The sequence below is a fragment of the Cervus canadensis genome, chromosome 2 (assembly GCF_019320065.1).
Source record: "Cervus canadensis isolate Bull #8, Minnesota chromosome 2, ASM1932006v1, whole genome shotgun sequence".
NCBI lineage: Eukaryota > Metazoa > Chordata > Mammalia > Artiodactyla > Cervidae > Cervus > Cervus canadensis.
Genome location: NC_057387.1, coordinates 14,883,004 through 14,903,807, shown reverse-complemented (window position 1 = coordinate 14,903,807; position 20,804 = coordinate 14,883,004). Strand labels below are relative to the sequence as shown.

The 20,804-nt window shown below is 49.0% G+C and overlaps 1 protein-coding gene across 3 annotated transcripts in view; it reads right to left on the bottom strand.

The window, feature by feature from the left end:
• The window catches only part of KCNN3 (potassium calcium-activated channel subfamily N member 3), a 169,529-nt gene that overhangs the window by 117,266 nt on the left and 31,459 nt on the right, over window positions 1–20,804 (bottom strand). For all 3 annotated transcript variants that reach the window (XM_043455201.1, XM_043455208.1, XM_043455215.1), the window contains exon 2: window positions 6,556–6,651. In XM_043455201.1, coding sequence (XP_043311136.1) covers window positions 6,556–6,651 — 96 coding nt within the window. The remainder of the gene's footprint in view (window positions 1–6,555; window positions 6,652–20,804) is intronic.

Here is a 20,804-nt window from a genome sequence, read left to right as displayed (position 1 = left end):
CTGTAGCTTCACTGAGGACACCAAGGCTCGGCTCCACACCTCCAGATGTACGTGTGCACTTTCCACCCACTCCATCCCCCACCCCGTCCCCCCAGGCCCTAAGCCAGGGCACTTCCTCCCTGGGGCACCCAGACCAGAACCTGGCTGCTGGGTATTTCCTCTCCCTCTCCACTGGCTCCTTCCTGAGAGCTGACAGACGCATGCCGTCTCTCCAGGTCACATACGCAGACCAACAGCTCTCCCTCCTCCCTGTGTCCTCCCCAGCTGCCACTCTGCCAAACTTCTCAGAAGACTGACCAGTATTCAGTGTCTCCACTGTCTCACCTCCTACTTGGTCCTCCCTTCCCCTTCCCCTGCCCGTGACTGCCACTCCCAGTGACAGGGCTGATAAAGGGCACAATGACCTTCCCACAGAAAATGCAAAGGACCAGTGTAGTCCCCAACTCCTTGACCCCTTGTGACAAAACTGACCCTTCTTTCCCTGTCCCGGCTTCCTGACTCCCTCCCCTGGGGTCTCCTCTGACCTCCCTGACTGTTTCCTTCTCCTTTGTGGGTTTATCTGCCTCCTCCCACTTCTCACTCGATGACGTCCTTCTGGGGGTCTGTCCCCCGCCTCCTCTCATCCCACTGCCCCCTTCCCACCAGGCCTATCCTCTTTATCACTATCCTGGAGGCAGCTGGATGCCCACCCTCCCCCCCACCTCAACATGGACATGTCCCAAACTGACCTGGTCATCATTTCCCACCTCAACCTCCTTCTGTGGTTTCAACCATAATGAATGGCACTCCCAACCACTGAGTTACCCAAGAAACGGCTGGACTCCTTATTTTCCACAGATAGTACCTCCAACCTAACAGGTGAGCAAGCCTGGTCAATTCTACTTGCTCAGCATCTCTTAGGCACAATCTCTCCTGTCCCAGCTCTTGTCTTGCCCTGACTCAGGGTGTCACCATCCCTCATATCGACCGTGGAAACATGCTTCCAATTAGGCTCTCTGCCTCTGAAATTGGCCCTTGCAACATTTGCCATGCTGCAGCAAAAATGCAAATCTGATCATCTGTCTCCCTAACTTAAACCCCTTCCATGGTTCTCCCTGCTGCCCACAGGACAGTTCTAAAACCCTTCAGCAAGACAGATGAGTTCCTGCTGGTACTGCCATGCTCCCGAGTGGACCCGCCCCACTGCCCAGGACATTGTCCTCGAGGCATTCTGAATGTACTCTGCAGTTTCCCGTCTCAGAGACTCTGGATATTTTGAGACCTCTGCCTGGGATATCCTCTCCATTGCTGTCAGCCCTGCAAACACATCCTCATTGAAGCTAAGATGTTTTGCACATATTATCTAATTTGATCTGTACAATAACCCTGTGGTGGATATTGTTAGTATCATTTTCCAGAAAGGAAATAGACTAAGGGAGAGTCAGTAGCTTCCTAAAGGCTATCATACATACTGCAGTGTGACAAAGAACATGATTTGAACCCACGTTGAACTACTAAGAAATCTGTGTTCTCAGCCTCCTGCTATCCTGCCTCTCAGGATGTCACTAAAGACATTAATTAGGGCCATGGATTCACTCAACAGTGACAACTCCTTGCAGAAGCAAAAGTGATTTGAAGGTTTCCAGCACAGAGAACTGGGTGCCTGTCTCAGGATCTGCCCAGAGTAGGCCCTCGTTAGGTATACACTGAATGAATGAACAGCTAGATGGATAAGAAGGGAAGAGGAGGGAGGATATAGGGGAGCGATAAAGCATTCGGTGTTTCACTAGTCAGAATGCCATCATCAAAAAGTCTACAAATAATAAATGCTGGAGACAGTGTGGAGAAAAGGGAAACCTCCCACACTGTTGGTGGGAATGTAAATTGGTGCAGCCACTATGGAAAACAGAAAGGAGGTTCCTTCGAAAACTAAAAATAGAGTTGCCATATGATCCAGCAATTCTACTCCTGGGCATCTATCCAGAAAAGATGAAAACTAATTCAAAAAGATATGTGCACCCCAATGTTCATAGTGGCACTATTTACAATAGCCAAGACATGGAAGCAACCTAAGTGTCCGTTAACAAATGAATGGATAAAGAAGATATTGTATTATGTATATACATGATGGAATACTAATTAGCCATTAAAAAGAATGAAATAATGCCATTGCAGCAACATAGATGGAACTAGAGATTATCATACTAAGTGAAGTAAGTCAGAAAGATAAAGACAAATAAAATACGATATCATTTACATGTGGAATCTAAAATATGACACAAATGAACTTATGGGAGGCTAGTGGTAAAGAATCCGCCTGCCAATGCAGCAGATGCAAGAGATGCAGCTTCCATCCCTGGGTCAGGAAGATACCATGGAGTAGGAAATGGCAACCCACTCCAGTGTTCTTGCCTGAAAAACCTCCTCCTGGACAGAGGAGCCTAGCAGGTTATAGTCAGTGGGGTCACAAAGAGTTGAACATGACTGAGCACAGTAAAAAAAAAAAAAGAAGACCTTATTTATAAAACAAAAACAGACTCACAGACATGGAAAACAAACATATGCTTATCAAAGGGGGAATAAGTTAGGAGTTTGGAATTAACAGATATACACTACTACATATAAAATAGACAATAAAGACCTACTGTATAGCTATATAGGGAAATATATTCAATATCCTGTTATAAATCACAATGGAAAAGAATCTTAAAAAGAATATATATATACAACTGAATCACTTTGCAGAAATTAACACAATATTGTAAATCAACTATACTTCAAATGAAAGGAAAAAGAAAGAGAGAGAAAGGGAGGGAGGGAGAAGTTCTGTGCTTTACGACAAGTCGAGTCAGGGACATGCCCGTGGCCCCAAAATGTGATTCTGCTGTGGGGGGAGAGGAGGCTGGCAGCCGATCGGGGAGGTGCTGGTGATCACCAAACCACAGGAATAAATGGACTCCCCACAGGAGAGTGCGGTTTTCAAAGTTTTGATGCACAACACAAAACCCAGTGTATTTTGCTTTTCATTTCTTTTTGGGACACATTAGCCTGAGGAGAACAGACGCCTGGGTCTTTAAGCCCTTGTGCTCCAAGACATCATCCACAGATGATAGGGGCTGCCTCATGGGAAACTTAGGGGCAACAGAGCCAGGCTGAGTGGACGTTCCAGAGAGGCCCGTTTCCTCTCAGTTGGAGGGGCAGACTTTCTAAAACTCACAATGCCCAGTCAGGAACAGCCTCCCCCAAGAGGCCGTGACTCCCTGTGACAGGCCGGCCCACAGAGGGGGAGCCTCCTGCACCAGTGAGGGGTACACGCCATCGCCTCTAAGAACCTTCCAAGCCTCAGTGCAGGACTTGAAGCCAGAGCTTGGTTGAGAGGTTCCCAATAATGTTTCAGAATTCTTCTTTCTCGAAAACGCAAGTTGTGCATATAACAAAGAGGAATCCTATTCCAGAAAGCACTCCTGGCCTTCTGTGTGTGCTGGGCGGGGGCCAGGGGCCTGGGTGTGAGCAACTGGGGCAGGGCTGGGGGGAGGTGGAAACACGGCCATCCGGTTCCTGCTACAATTGAGCCAAGTGGCCAGCAACTGGTGTGGATAAGGAAGTGGCAAGCATATCGTTGACACAAGCCCCTGACCTCACCCACCCTGTCCCTGCCCTGCTTCCCAACAGATGAGCAGCGGCTGGCCTCTCCCTACAGAAGAGGTTATCTAAGCAGCGCCTCTGGATAAGCAATCATGCCTGGGATTACCCTCCCTCCACTCACTCTCAGGAGGCACATCCCCCAGCTGGCTGGCACCAGACCTTAATCAGAGAATTACAGAATTGGGGTGTGGTGGGCTTAGGATCCCCAGTGAACAGATGTGGAAACTGAGGCCCAAGACCACAGGGCTAAGTAATGGTCAAAACGACTTTGGAAATCAGACATCTCGAATACAACACCCTTTCATTCAAAACATCCCCTGCAGACACCGGCTCTCTGTCACACGCTGTGGGTCCCTGGAAATACAAAGATTCACAACATCATTGTCCCTGAGGCTGGGGAAAAGGACACAGAACAGAAAACTACAATATGGTCAGGTGAGTACCTATGAAGGCCCTGCTGTCTGGGCTCAAACCATTCCAAATTCTCTCTGGCAAAAGAAGGTCCCGCTAGAACTTTCCAGAAGAAAGAACTTCACTGGATAGGTAAGAGGCACAGAGGGAGCCACGTTCTGGTGACAACCCACGTGTTGGTAGGCCAGTAGGATGGCGGACTAGGTGGTGGGAGCTGAGCGTGCAGGCAGGGTAGAGAGGAAATTCAACCACTTACCAGCACCAGGTGGTCCTGACAGTGACCATCTGGTGGGCACAGCTTGTAAAATGAGGCCCAGCTGGGAGCAGTGGGACAGAGGTCACAGGAAAGGGACCCACCCTCTTACAAGTTCAGCAAGGTGGATGGTATGACTTCCATACCATGGGGAAACCAAGGCCCAGGGAAGTTGTTATAAGGTGTTCTTGGCCCAAGGGCATTCAGGCTAAGGTGTCTGAGCCAGGATTCAATGCCTTCACTGATTTCACTTCGCTGCTCTTAACTTTGAGTGTCAGGCCAAGACAAATAACTAACACAGCATCCTCTGGTGCCCATAATGAGGGCGAAGCAGAGACTGGACAGTGAGCCAGTGAGAAAGGACAGTGAGCCCAGCCAGGTGCTGGCCCCACCACCTGGCCAGAACTGACATCACAACCGCAGCTGGGTGGGGTCAGAGCTAAGGCTGCCAGCCCTGGGGATGGCAGGGCAGTACCCCAAGAGAATCAGAGAAGGGACACCTGGCTCTTCTAGTTCCAAGGCCTGGAGTAGAAATAGCAGCAGTCAAGCCGAGTGGACCCACTGTGTGGGTGTGAGGCTGAGACCAGCTCCTTTCCCCCTTCCCCGAGCCTGGCTCACAGCTGAGCTTCACTACTCTGCCTTTTTCTCTGGCCTGTGTGACCCCTCTGCACAGGTCAAGGTGATATAGTGTAGTATAGATGCCTCCAGATGAGGGTGAAGGGGCTCAGAGGAACTAAGGAAACACCTGGGTCCCACGGCTGGTTTGGGGTGGGGTGAACCTGGCCGGGAGCCCTGACTGTGACTCCCGGGCCTGTCTCCCATTCCTGCCCATTTCTCCTGCCTGTACTCCTGGCTTCTTCCTGGGGTTAGAGCCCACCCGCCTTGTCCAGGTTGGACCCCATAAAGGAACCCGCTGGGTGGTGTCTGGGACTCTCAGCCTTCACAGCACAAGCTCTGTCCCTGCACCTGTGACCCCTCCGGAAACTAACGAGTCCCCACCTTCTCAATGAGTGTCCTCTGTTCATCAACAGAGTGGAGCCAAGGTGGCCTGGAGACAAGGCTCCCTCCCCCGGGCCAGCTGCAGTGGCCCCCGACACGCAACGGGAGAGCAGACCACCCTCCCAGGAGCGGAAGATGTTCACCCATCTCTGCCTGTGCAGCCACTCAGCCCAGAAACGCTGGGTGACAAGAGGTACGATATTTGAAGTGTTTTAAAGTTCACAGAGCCCTCTCATACACTACCCATTCATCCTTACAACAACTCGTAAACAGTGGAATAAAAAGCCCCATGTTCCAGACAAAGAAAAGTTCACACGTTCCAGTCCAGAGAGGCGACAGGGCTGGCCAGAGACCTGCTGTGAGAAGAGGTCATGGCTGAGTCTCGGCCCCAGCTTTCCCAACTCTGAGTTCTGGTCTTTGTCAATTTCTCGCCTGCTGCCCAGATGTAGATCTATCTGTGCTCCTCCAGCCAAAGGACAGGGTTATATTCAGATGTGCATGCAAGTGAGAAAAAACATCTGGATACTGTAGAACCACCACCCAGGGCCCCAGCACAACAGGTCAGCCCGAAGGGCCTGGTGACACGGGAGACCCATTGTCAGGAGAAGATGCCTCCGACCTGCTCACTCCTGCCTGCCCTTCCCAGCCCAGGTCAAACCGTCCTCCTTATGGCAGCCAAACTGGAGTACACCCCAGAGGCCAGGCCAATATTTCTCTGGGTACCAAGTGACTCCTGGCAGCAAGAAACAGAGGCCTCCTCGACCACAGAAGATTCTATTCTATCTAGAAAATGACTCCTTCTTGGCACAGTCCAGGAAGCGGTAAACTCACCATCAGACTCCTAGTGTTATCTGCTGCAGTGTCTGTGTTTGTGTGTGTGTACACGCAGGCACATGCATGCAAGGGCATAGGAGGAAGGTCTGCTTCACCTGGGAGATTCAATGGCTCACACTCAGAAAAGATCCAGCAAGAGATAGAAAGAGCAAAGTCAGTCCTACAGTAAAGCAGTGCAGAATGAAGACTCTGAGCAGGACTGTCCCCAAAACATGAAGCCATGTTTGCCTCTGGGATAATCACAATGGTTCTAAAGCCCCAGAGCAGCCTCACAGTTACCTCTTCCATGAGGGCCCAAACCGAAAGAGAAGAGCCACAATCTCGCATACTGTCTGGTGAGATTCCCCAGCTAGTTCCTGAGGGGGCCGGGGGTGGGCTCAGCCTCGAGCAGAGGAACGACCCCGGCATGAAGGGATGTTGGCAAGGGCACCTACCTGGACTTCACGTGTGTGATAGGCGATGATCAAACCCAAAAGGATGATGGTAGACAGACTGATAAGGCATTTCAGGGCCAACGAAAACATGGAATCCTGCAGGAGAAATGGAAAGAGAGGATTAGAAAAAATCCAGGACAGAACATTTCACTCTGAGGCTACATAAAGTGGTGAGGGGCAGTGACAACAAAGGAAACTCTGTGGGAGAAGGTGAGGGTGGGATGTTTCGAAAGAACAGCATGTATATTATCTATGGTGAAACAGATCACCAGCCCAGGTGGGATGCATGAGACAAGTGCTCGGGCCTGGTGCACTGGGAAGACCCAGAGGAATCGGGTGGAGAGGGAGGTGGGAGGGGGGATCGGGATGGGGAATACGTGTAAATCTATGGCTGATTCATATCAATGTATGACAAAACCCACTGAAAAAATAAATAAATAAATAAATAAAGGGAAAAAAAAAAAGACTGTCACCAGCACCTCCCAGGAGCAGGATACAGCACAAAGGTAACCAGATCCCCGAAAGCACCTTGGGCTGGGCCATAGGCTGGCTCAGTCTCAGCAGCTGCCCTCTGAGCCTCTGTTTTCTAGGGTTAAATCATATTTGCATTCCTGGGATGAACTCTGCTTGGGCGTGATGTATTGTGTTTGTTATACATGGCTAGATCCAGTTTGCTGATGTGTTGTTTAGAATTTTTGCCTTCATGCTCATAAGTCATATGAACATAATTCTTCTCTGTGCTGTATTATCTGGTTTGGACATCAATACTGTGCCAGCTTCGGCCTCTCTTTCCTCTTAACAAACCTGAACCAGAGGATTCCAAGGTCCCTTCCATCCTGACAATGCAGAGTTCTTTCAGGAATGAATGAGAACATCCTGCTGGTGGCTCTCCCGTTTTAGGCCGAGGGTGCAGAAGGAAGAGAGGGCAGTGGAAGAATTCCTGGAGAGGGAAGGGGCCGAGCACAGCAGCACACAGCGAGGTTCCTGGGCAGGAGAAGGGCCCTGAGGGTCCCTTCAGCTGAGGCTGGGGGAGGCACGTGGGTCATTTGGCCTCTGCTGCAGTCCTCCAGCCTCAGGGCAGCTTAGGGGACCCACATGGTTAGCAGCAAGCGCTCCAGACCGGCCCACTGGATCCAACCCCGGACACAGCCACTTACTAGCCATGTGATCTCAGGCTGCTCTCTCTGCCTCTGCACTCAGGGGCTTCCGGCATCAGATGGGGATAATAGCAGTACCTACCTCTCAGGGCTGCTGTGAAAGATAAAGGCACTCTGTGAGAGTGAAGGCAGGAGGAGAAGGGGATGACAGAAGATGAGATGGTTGGATGGCATCACCGACTCAAAGGACATGAGCTCCAGCAAACTCCAGGAGACGGGGAAGGACAGGGAAGCCTGGCATGCTGCAAATCCATGGGGTCGCATAGTCAGACACGACTGAGCAACTGAATAACAATATGTAAGGTGCCTAGCCCGGTACCCGGCCCTGTGAGGGATGGCTACTGTCATTTCCCTCACCTTCTCTGCAGGGCTGGTACCTCCTGGGCATTTGGAAGCCAGGGAGCAGAGGTGGCTCCCAGTCCCGGAGGAAGGCGGCAACACAGCCCTGAACAAAGGTAGCAGAGAGCCGGCAGTACTTCCAAGCACGGTGTTGTAGCCCCATGCATCCTGAGAGACAGTCCCTGTGCTCCAGAATCATAAAATGCCTGCCGTCTACAAAGCAACTTACTGTTTTCAAGGTGGTTTCACACCTTGTTCTCATCCATCCTCAGGACAGCCCTTGGTCTTTCACCCAACTGTATAGATGCTATAGGTGAAGGCTCAGAGGGGTGAGTGGCTTGGGCCAGGGTTCAAAGCCAAGGCTTCTGACTCACCGCCCACAAGTGATCAGCCCACTCTTTGGTAGGAAACAATAAAAATGTGAGAAGTGTCCATTTACACAGACCCAAATGACAACTTAAGATAATAATGGAAAGTGTCTCAAAGGTGCGTGAGTGCATCCTAAGTCACTCCAGTCATGTTCGATTCTTTTCGACTCTATGGACTATATAGCCCCCCAGGCTCCTCGGTCCATGGGATTCTCCAGGCAAGAATACTGGAGTGAGTCCCCATCTCCTCCTCCAGGTCTCAAAGGTGGGATATAATTAGCTACCACGTGCAACCTCCAGGAGAGAGGGGGGAGACATCACTGTCCAAGAAAGCAAGCTTTCGGAAACAGAGGGAGGGGTACCTGAGATCTCCAGCGTTAGAGGAGGAGGGGTCCAATATGGGGCAGCCATTGCAATCAGTGGAGGGCTTGGATTTGAGCCCAGGATTCCCAGATGCCCAGGTTTGTGTTCTCAACCACCCTTTGCATGCTGAGATGGAAAGAGAGCAGCTCTCCCTGGTGTCTGCCAATCTACCATTCATCTACTTGATACAGTTCTGGGGCCCACTTAGTGCTGGGAACCCACAGGAGAACCCATGCAGGAGCTCATTCTTTCATGACAATTTCAACCACTTCTCATTTCTTGAGCACCTGCTAGGTGTCCAACAGTGTGCTAGACACTACAGGATATTTACAGAGATCCCCTGCCTACCAGAAGCTTCCAAACTGGCTTATACACAGATCCCAACTTTCTATACTATGTAGGACCATCCAGCTGCAGGGAAAGATGTCCATTTTGCTCTTCGCAGATGATGGTCTAATTATAAGCCACTTTTCATTCAGCCTCTTGTATGTTCTATACTTAATGAAGAGCAGCCTGCAATCATTTACTCAGCACACAGGCACAGAGATATCTCGAGGAGTACTATGCCGCTCCAATTAAGGGCCCAGGACAAAACAGAACACAATTTCAGCCCTTTGGAAGGTTCCAATCTTTGAAAGCACTATTGGGTGCCTGAAACACCATCCAAACCACAAGACCTAGTGGGGCTGAAGAGCAGGTGGTGAATTCAGGGACACTCAGACTTTGAGGATAAAGGCCACTTCCCCTTTAGAAATCAACTGGGAACAGATCATAATGTTTTCGAGCCAGAAATGACCATCACTTTCTTCTCAAAGGGGTCTGAAGACATCTGGGGAGCATCACACCTCCCCAGGGAAGGATTTGGGATCAGCTGCATATTTCAAACTCTAATTAATTTCTTTTGGCAGAAATTAACCGAAATCAGAATCCAAGTCTATTTCCATCATTTTTAGAGGAAGAAATAAAGGGAAAGAGGCCAGATGCTGTCTCCTCTCCTTTGAGCCTCTTCCTTTTGTTCTAAAACTCTAAGCCTTTACGTAAAAGGCAACTCCACCTTCTTCTTGGTTTTGGCCAGTGAAACCTCGTTGGCCAGCTCCAGCCCCATGAGGGGATGAATGTGCACTGGATCAGCGGGAATGAGCGCTACTTTACAGATTTCTTTGCAGTCTCTAGCACATGTCAATAAAAAATAAACCATCAACAATTTTTAATAGCCAAAAATATGTCAAAGAAGTCAGCTGGACTAGAAATGTTTTCTATTTGTTAAAATGCTGAATTATCTTTTCTTTGCTGCCTGATCTCCAAATAAGCTTGAAATTGATATGGTTCTTTGGATGATGGCAGCCATCAGGGCTGGCTAGCTGCCACATGCCATAAAGAGATTAAAAAAAAAAAAAAAAGGAGGGGGCCAAAAACTAAGGCAAAGTCCATGGATAGGGAGCTAGAAGGTCCCCTTCCAGTAGCTCAGGCCTGGCAGCTTGTGCTGGGCATGTGGAAGATTCCTCTCACGGAGGCGAAATAACTCTGGAAGCAAACCCAAGCACCTGTAGGGCTTGAGGGCCTGCGGGACTGGGCTGAGTTGATCACAGTACTCCCTCCCAGCTCGATAAGTCCGTTTGGCCCTTAGATGGCAGTGAGTGGGGGCCAAATAGGTGTGTGTACATACATACACAAGCCCTGTGATCACCCCAACCGATCAACCCTTCTCCCCTGCAACTCAGCACTTTTAAACAATAGAGGAATAATCCTTAATACACAAGAATGCTTACGAATCATATCTCAACAGATGAGAGTTGTTTTTTCAAAGCCATTTATTCCTAAATGCTCCCAAATATTAGAGTGGGTAAGCAAATTGGAGACTAGCCAGTGATGGAACACTATGTTCTCACTTAAAGCCACTTTTGTAGAGAATATTTGAAGACGTCAGGAAAGGTTCATGATTCAATATCAAGTGATAAATCCAGACCCCAAAACTATGTATATATTTCCAATTATTTTTAATGTAAAAATGACTGAAAATATATAGTATGATTCTATTAAGTGTCAGGGTACTCAACTGTATTACCTCTGATGCTCTGAGTACAACAAGTGCTTAATGAGTGCTTCTTGAAACTTTTTAATAATAGTGCTTTTATTTTGACCTAATGTTTATTAAGTGTCAACTACATACCAGGTCCCAGACTATGCCTTTTTCACAAATTACTTTGCATCCTTACCCTACAGATGAGGTCATAATGTCTCCATTTTACTGATTAAAAAGAAAACTGAGGGACTTCCCTGATGGTGCAATGGATATGAATCTGCCTGCCAATGCAGGGGACATAAATTGGATCCCTGGTCCAGGAAGATTCTACATGCCGTGGAGCAACTAAGCTCATGCTTAGTTGAGCCTATCTGCCACAACTACTGAAGCCCGCACGCCTAGAGCCCGGGCTCTGCAATTATAGAGGCCACGGCAATGAGAAGCCGCAGGATTGCAACAAAGAGTAGACTCTGCTCTCTACCACTAGAGAAATCCCACACGCAGCAACAAAGACCTAAGACAACCAAAAATATAAATAAATAATTTTTGTAAACTGAGAGTCATAGAGACAATGTGACTTCTCCAAGGTCATACACCTAGCCCAGATTTTAGCTATGCATCAGATTTTTCTAAATACCATGCTCCCCCCATGCCTTCAAAATGAACTAGACTCCCATGTGAGATGCTGAGTTTGTGTCATCCTAGTAGAGGCTGGCTACAGCCATCAGGGTGCTGTAGAGGGGATTCCTAGCAGGGAAGGAGGGTGAACTACATTCCTACAAGATGCCCCCATCTGCGTGGTCCCTGTTTTGCTCCAAGACAAGAACCAGCCCTTCACAGATCTATGACTTCTCATTGATGACAACAATCTGTTGTAAAGCACTGCTGTAGGGGCCTGCCATGCATGGTGGGCATTGTCAACCCCCTTTTACAGAGGAGGAAACTGAGACTTTGAGAAGTCACCTAATTTGTCCAAGGATGTGACCAAAAAATGGAGGCAGGACTTATTCCAGATAATCTGCTTTCAGGTCCCGTGCTCTGTCCATGCATCAACACCCCACCTGCCCTGCTGGGTCAGACCTTCCCAGCCTCCAGTTTCTGCAGTGAACCTTCTCAGAACCGCTCCAGCCCTTCCTCCCCTGAGGCTGTGTGGAGTGTGATGGAGTGTGTTCCTGGCTCCTGAGCCAGCTGTATAAACTGCTCTCCCCGCCTGCCTTGTAACTTCCAAAGACAAGCCAGAATTGTAATGATTACGGTAGATCTTCCCAGAGACTTTGAAGTCCTAAATGTGTTTTATTGTTGGAACATTTGAAAATAACAGAAAACCATACTTGCAAGCAGAGTCCTGGAAGGGCACTGAAAACAAGTGAAACGTGTCAGGTAACAAATGTAGAGGTGCCTTCCCCCAAGAATGAGTACGCATGTGTACACGTGAGGCCTATTCATGATCTCTGTCACTGGCTGGAATCCCCAAAGGGGAAGAGGCGAAACCATCTAAAGTATGTATCTCCTGAATTAAGATCTACGTTTTATGCATTCGATTTGGGAAATAATTGATTTAGAACTCTTTTCTGCTTAATAAGGTCAACTTTTCCTTCAATTTCATGGAGAAGCTCCAAAACTGATTAACATTTCAGCATCAGCTTAATACTGTGGCCCTAAAATGGCTGTCCTAATTGGACACTCTTGCTAATTAATGCTATGCAAATTAAAATCCAGCCCCTCGTCCACTGGCCAGGAAGACTGTATTCTTGGTTGATGTTCTCTGCTGAGACTCGGCTTCTTTCCTCAACCTGGTGCTTTCATGCCAGAATCAAACCCCTGACTTCCTCCTTCCTCTGCTTTTCTCCTGCCTCCTCATGATCTCTTATTCTCATTCGCCCTCCACACCTTTCACTCTAATGCTCATCTCCTAGGTCAGGCTCATCATCCCGGGTTAAGCCGCCTCATTTAAATACATCCCTGACTCTTCCTGGCATCCGCAGAGTGACTGCCCCGCCTGGATCCCACCAGAATCTGGTTTTGGTCACTCATGGCCCAGAGGGGAATCACTCAGACCCTCTGCATCCTTGGATGTCTAACTTTAGAATAAGGAAAACAGGCAAAGCTGCATGATGGGATGGGAAGGTGGACCCTGGGGGCCTCAGAGGGCACTTGGGCCTCTGACAGGCCTGAGAAGAGAGAAGTGCTAAGAACCCAGGGTGCTTCATAACCAAGAAGTCTTGAGCTGGGCCCTGGGCTTGCCATCAGAGGACCCAGGAGGTCTCAGCCACCTCTGTGATAAATGCCTGGCTTTGGACAGGCTGCATCACTCTTCTAGACCTCAATACCCCCCAGTAAAATGAGACTCTTGGACCAAATAGTCCCTGAAGCCTACTGGCTGATGGCACTGGCCATGAAACATACATAGGTCACAGGGACACTCCCAACATTTTTTCCTTTTTTCCCCTTTTCTCAAGCATTTCTATACATGATAAAACTGTGACTGTGAAACAGTCAGCAACAAAACTCACTCATGCCAACTTCTCCTCAAATAGAACAAGATGGCTAACAAAGAAAATTACCATTGTCTTTTTCTAAATAACATGGGATTTGAAACCAAAAAGCCAGAATTCAAGTCATATCTCTGTTGCTGACTATGTGCCACTGGACCAGTCACTTAACCTCTCTGGGCCTCTGTTTCCTTCTCTGCAAGCCAGATCTAACAGGATCAACTCTCATTAGTATTGGAGAATACAGTAAAATAATGCATATGAAAAAACTCATTCTTTCTTCACAGAAAGAAAAGCTCACATTCTCTTGTAGCCAAGCACCATTTCTCTCGCTACACAGACGTCAATGCGGGGAAAGTCAGCTGTGTCTCAGTTGTGGGTCAGGGAGGGGCTGCAGAATACCCCTCCAATATCATCAGCATTTGAGGTTTGCAACAATATACAAAGATCCCCCCCCCACCCCGCCCAGGCCTTTCAGAAAGACAGCTTTGGTGCAGTGGGGCAAACATTCATTCACTCATTCATTCACATTATAAATATTTATGGAGCACTTAACTATACCCAGGCCCCATGCTGGGTACTTGCAAAACCCATTCACCCCCCCGGGCTGCTGAGCCCGAATCCCACCTGGCAGATGAAGGGCAGGTGCATAGAGCCTGGAAGGAATGGGCAGAGGGCCCATGCTGAGAGAGAAGACATACAAGTGGCTCCTTACATCCTGAATGTGAGGTGAGGATTACAGACTAACCAGAGACCAAAGGAGGCTTCAGAGAGTGCCTTCTCCCCAAAGATGCTTTTTTCTGAGCATGCAGGCTCTCTGTGCAGACGAGGAGAGCAAGAGGCCGTCTCCTGCTGGATGCCCACCAGGGCTAAGCATCAGCCTGGGTAGTGGAGACCAAGCTGCAGGCACCTTCCCACCTTCCCGAGCCCTCTGTGTAGGTGAGTATGTGTCTTCACCAGGTCCCAGGGGCTGTCGCTCACCACCAAGATGGAAGCCCCAGAAGGGTAGTATTTTTCAGTTTCATTTGTCCACTTCTATATCCTGGTGCCTCGGACATTGTCCTACACACAGTAGGTCAATAAGTATTAGTCGAAACTCGAATATTTGAATGAAGGGGGGAATATTTTGAGATGTGTCAAGCAGGTAGACACTTCCATCCTGAGCTTCCAAATACATGACAACTAATAAACAATCAAAATAACAGCCATAGGATTTCTCTGGTGGTCCAGTGGTTAAGACCATGCTTCCACTGCAGGGGGCACAAGTTCAATTCTTGATCAGGGCACTAAGATCCCATATGCCTGACAGAACAGCCAAAACACAAATAAATAAAAAACATAATGGCCCCAAACTGGAACATTTCAAATGTCTATCAACCAGAGAACATTTCAAACGTCTATCAATCAGAGAACATTTCAGATGTCTATCAATCGGAGACGCATAAACAAACTGGGATCTCCATACAATTGAACATCATTCTGTAGTTAACTATTCACATATAAAAAATTAAAGTGACAGCCAGCATCTACTGTGTGCTTAGCATGGCCAGGCACTGGTGTGATGGCTTTAGATCTCAGGACAATCCCAGGGAGGCTCTGTCGCTTGCCCACCATCCCCAAGTGAGGATGAAGTGGCGATCAGATTCTAACCCGGGCCAAAGCCAGACCTCAAGGTCTGGGCTCTCTCCACCCAGAGAGTCTTATGACATATAGGATGCCCACCGATCATCAGAACATCACCCTTTCCAGCCCAGCCTTCCCAGGCAGGACTAATCCCCCACCTCACGGCTCTCTGAGGAGGCCCCAGTCATGTCACCATTAAACCTCGGTCACTTACTACCATGACAGAATATGAGCAACCTGAGGTCAGGTCTGGGGGTCTGCATCATCGTTGTAAGTGCAGCCCAGACCAGGCCTGCAGTTAGGAGGTCAGGCAGAAAACTCTTGTGCAAGGAAGGACCCCAAAGGCCTCAAAATAAAACTTGTAAAGTCAGGTTGGCCTGGGGCGTTTCTCTGCGGCCCTCCGAGTTGTCACTCCCAGAAGGAAATGAAATCTGATGGCTGAGGGACACCGTGCAGCTAATACAAGGGCATTGGGTCTGAGCAGACAGTGGCCTGGTAATGGTTACTGAAGCCAGCACGATGACCGGGACACCAATTAAGAGGAAACCATCCTCTCCAAGCCTCGGCTCTCCTGCCGTGCAATGCCCCGAGAGAGGACAAAAAGGTCATTTGGAAGACCACACTACCAAAATATCAAGTCAGATGGGTCATCCCTAGGGCCACAAACATAATTCCAATTAAGGAGATGGTTTCCTTTACAAGGTCTGAGCAGAGGGGAACTGGCATATCATGAATTCTCTACTGCATGCCTACTTATAATTTATTTTCCTGCCCCACTTACAATATTGGCAAAGATTCCATGCAATTCAATCAAAATTTTTATTACATACTTGCCATGTGCCAGGCACTGTGCTAAGTGTGGGACATCAAAATACACATAATGAGGTCTCTCTTAGGGCAGTTTGGGGCTGGTTGCTCCTGAAGTAGTCAAGAACTGGCCCATTAGGACTTCCAACAGGAAGTAAGCACTTTACAAAAGTTTGTTAGGTGAATGAATGTTGAAAGGTTAGACTTTTGAGCTCAATACCAAGGCAGAATGAAACTGGGAGTTGGGGGGTGGCATTGAGTCTCCTCACCCGATCAGAGAGAATGCAGGGGGGAAGGGTGCCCACCAGGCACCAACAGCACAGAGGGACCTTGATCTCCACCCCAGAACAATTGACTCAAACCTCTGCAGGTGAGGCCTGGACACTGACATTTCAAAGAACATTTCAGTGATGCAAATGTGCAGGCCAGAGATGAGAACTGCTCCTCCAGGGGCACAAGAAAGAAGCCCAGAAGGCTGGGGCTGCCATCACTGTCTTGAGGAAATGCTGTTGAACAATCACATGCATAAGCAGTGGCATTCCTTAGAGTTAAAAAGAAATTTAAACGCCATCTAGTTAAATGGCTCGTGACTCTCCTAAACAGCTCATGAATCTCCATAAGATTCCTGTCATATGGTCATTCAGTCTCTGCTTGATTGCCTCCAGGGACGGGGAACTCACTTCCTATCAAGGCAATCTATTCTATGTTGGAAAGGCTCTGACTTTTTCACAGACCTGGCTTCAGCTTTCTGAGGTGCTTAGCCCCCAGTAAAGCTAAACAAACAAATGCCTCTGTAAAGCCTCACTCTGATCTTGGTATCACATGTGCCTATGCATAAGTCCTCAAAAAGCAAGCCCCTCCCCAAGACAAATACCAATAAAAATACAAATACCAGACCTGGAGGCACCCCTGGAAATCAGCTTGTCCCCACCTTCATTCTGCATGAGGACACTGAGGCCCAGTGAGGCCAGCTCAGCCCCTATCAAACACCTGCCTGTGTTGAAACAAAGCTTAGAAGCTGGTTTGGGCGCTCCCAGGCTTAGGCTCACAAGGCAGCTATCCCTGCTACCCGCCCCGTTTCTGAAGATATAAGAGCTCTAAACTTATCTGTCTTCCAAAAGCCTGGATTCCTACCCTGGAAGTCACCTCCAAACCTCTCACCTAGCCACTTTATTTCCTTCTCCAATAAACAATCTGCTCCTGATTACCTTTCATCCTCCTGTGCTTGTGGAATGTGCGTGCTCTTGGCCAGTCGGCAATTACATCACTCTTACAGTGTCAGAAAGCCCCATACAACCTTCTCCAGCTTTGATGAATGCACACCTGTCACTACGCATCTCATTCTGAAGGTCCCAATCCCCACCATCATCTCAGGAGAAGCACACACTGAAGGTCTCTTGTCCTAGGCCCAACATGCATCCTGGCTGCCTGGGGGTCCCCCGTTACAGAGAACCACTTAAGCTTACTTCACCCCCTCAGCTGTGGCAGAGCCCTACCAGAAGGCTGCTTGGTTTGCCATCACTGTGAGAGGGGCTTCTCCTTGCAAATATCCAGTGCTACCCTCACCAAGACCATCAACCCCATAGTTCCTCCAGGTGGCAGGGGACCCCTTTTCTTAATGTTCTAGAAAGTTGGAGACAAATAACTGCTTTCTGGATGGCTTGCTTTGAAGTCATTTTTTCCCCTCTTATTAAAACCTATGTGGCCCCCAAACCAAGAAAACAACAGGAATCACCTTGCTCTGCAGAAGGTTCTGTGTGCACACTGGGTTCCCAGCGAGAACCAAACCAGACCAGGCCAGGTCTGACCCAGGCCTGGGCTTCTCTCTCTCCATCCAGCCCCAGGAGATGCACCAGACTCCTGGAGTCTCTGCAAGAGCTGTGGTCAACCAGTTTACCCAATGAACTGGGTAAACTGAACCTCTTCAGATGGGTAGTCTTTGAAATAAGAATTCCTACCACCTGACAGCCACAGACTACCCCCACCCTTCATCTCTCAGCCTCATCACCCTCCACACAATTCTCTTCCTTCTTTTCACCCTTCAGCCCCTGGCTCTGTCTGCACCAGAGGCTGCTGTAGCAGCAGAAGCAGCACCATGATCCCAGCAACACCTTCCAACCTCATCAGAGGCTTCCACAGCACAATTCTCTGCCTACTCCCAGCCTGGTACCCAGATGCAAGCCCACTTCCATCCCCACACGCAGCACAGCCAACCCCTGAGCCTGGCAATGTTTGGGCCAAGTGAAAATTTTAAGATGCCCAGAAATCACATATGGTGAGAAAAACAACCGCCTGGCAGGCTGCACAGACATCTCTGAAGGCTGGAGCTTCCCGGATAAGGAACAGCCCTGTCCTGTGTTTCCCCTGCCACGTTTCCAGGCTTCCCGGAGCAGCAGCCCAAGGACAGCATCATCCTCCTTCCACTTCCACACCCGGGCTCTTGCCAATAAACGTGAGACAGCAAGTCCTCCACTCAACGCACAGACTCAGCGGGAAGGGGCCCCCTCAGCTGTCTAGTCTAACCACCCCACTTTATAGGCAAGGAAATGGGGGCCCAGCGAGGGGCTCTGCCCCCAGTCAAGACCCCACACCAGGTAACAGAAAAGGCTTATCTTGCCCTAAGTCTTCTGAGGGCTGGGCTGGTATTTTTGCCACGTCCCCATCCTGCCTGCCCATCAGCCACACACCCCTACAAGGGGTGGGACCCCTCTCTGATTCCTCTCCCACCCCTCTGCACATACTCAGTTCATGTTTGGGGAAGGGACATTTCTTCTATGGCTCATTCAAGGGCAAATCAGGAGAAATAATAATCACCTAGTCCAGGTTCTCTATCTTCTTGCTTAAAACTCGAAAAGCTTAAACATAAATAAAGGGAAATGGTCTGGAAAAATAACCAGTTGGCATGGAACAATTGGCATTTCGGAACTGCATAAGAAGTGGAAATACTGTTTTTTCAGAAATTCAGCACAGCCATGAGTTGTTAACTCCTAGGCGCTTGGCACAGGCTTTTCAATTGTTTAGATGTGATGGACGATGTTGATAGAAGTGGTGGAGACCAAACACGGACTATTAATAGGCCGGATGTGGCATTTTTATCACTCTTTCTCACTCACTAGCTCTCCGGCACCAAACTGTTGCCAACCTGCCTACCTTTGGCTCTGAGCTGCCATCAATTCCAGCAACAGGGCACCCCAGGAGCCGTAACTCCTGCTCATGTCCGAGCAAGCTTATCCTTGAGCCTAAATGGCCAAGGCAGCCAGCCAACATGGGCCGCTTGTGTGTTCAGAACTTCCAGGGAATCACAAGGCCTGAAGCTTCCTTGGATGCAGCCCCCACCCCACACAGTGGATACAGGAGATAATCACAGCTTAGGGGAGTCAGAAAACTCTCAATTCCCTCCTGTATTTCTCTTATCCACCTCCTCCCTGCAAGAGCTGGAAGCAGCCCTGATTTCAAGGCTGGAGTACATCTACTCTACCTGGTCCAAGTCAGAACTGCTTCAAGGTAGAAGGATCCCCATGGTGCCCTAAAGCAGAGGTCCCCCACCTCCAGGATCTACTGCCTGGTGATCTGAGGTGGAGCTGATGTAATAATAGAAGTAAAGTGCACAGTAAATGTAGTGTGCTTGAGTCATCCCGAAACCATCCCCCTACCCCTGGTCCATGGAAAACACTGTCTTCCATGAAACTGGTCCCTGGCGCTGAAAAGGTTGGGGACTGCTGCTGTAAAGCGTACTGCTCCTGGGAATTCTCTCCAGATTCTGACTCTGCACGGATTTACTGAGTACCGATGGCATGTCAGTCTCTGAGGCCACACGTTTTCACACAGGGTCTCACTTAATCCTTATGACAAGGAATTATTGTCCCCATTCGAAAAAAGAGGAAACTGGGGCCCACAACGATCACACAAATAGCTGAGATCATGTGAGTAATGAGGGGCAGAGTCTTCTGATTCTGAGCTCAGGACTGGAGAAGACCCGAGCAAAGTCCCTGTTGGCATCTGCGCCCTGCACGCCCCATGGGTGTGGTCACTCGACTCTTCTGAAGCCCAAGCTGCAGGGTCTCTCCCTCTGCGCCCATGTGTTTCCCCGGCCCCAGAGCTTCCTGATCCTGGCCAGCTGTCCTCTACCCGCATGTGCTCAGCCACCGGGCAGGCCAGGCCCAAGACCCCAACTGGACTGGTTTAGCTCCAGCCGCATCTTTGTGCTCAGTCAGTCATGCCCAACTCTCTGCGACCCCCATGAACTATAGTCCACCAGGCACCTCTGTCCGTGGGATTTTCCAGGCAAGAACACTCGAGCACGTTCACTCTATCTTTGATATCCATTAAATGAGTAAAAAATCCTTTCTTCCTTCCACAGTTATTGTGAAGACCAAATAGTGACTTTGGAAATGCTCTACCACCTAAGAGTTCCCGAAGCTCCAAACTGTCTGTGCACACAGTGACCATATATATATATATATGCAGGTTTTCTCTGGGGAGACCAGTTTATGCCTATTGTCTGGCATAGTTATTGATATGAATAGCAATTATTAATGTCATGCTCTCAAAAACGTCCCTATTTAGTGAATCACATGACTACATACGTAGCACTTCCTGCCATAGGGTCTCAGAGAATTGGGGGCCCCTCCCTGCCATCCTGCTTCCATGTCTCCTAGCCCCCCCCCCCCACCTTGTCCAGTGGCAGCGGTTGGGCTCAGTGCTGCCATTAGCAGACCCTTGGCCAGGGTCCCTGCTCCCAGGCTCATGGACCGGCATCATTTTTCTAGATCAAAGCAATTATTAGTAGATAGTTTTCAGCAGGGCAGTGTCAGTGTCACAGTGCATGGATTAACTGCAATTATATGTCACTCTTCTCAGGTCTATTCTATCAATCACGGACAATCTCAGTCATGTGCCTAGCTGCCTTAACCCTCTGTGGCTTGAATTACTAGCACAGAAGAGGCTACAACCATGCAGAAGGCTGAATATCAGAATATATTTGCTATTGAATCATTGTGTCATGGGTGTCAGTTTAGGGCTTCCCAATTTACAAAGCACGTTCTTGCAGTTTCTTATTGGATCTCCGGGAGACAGG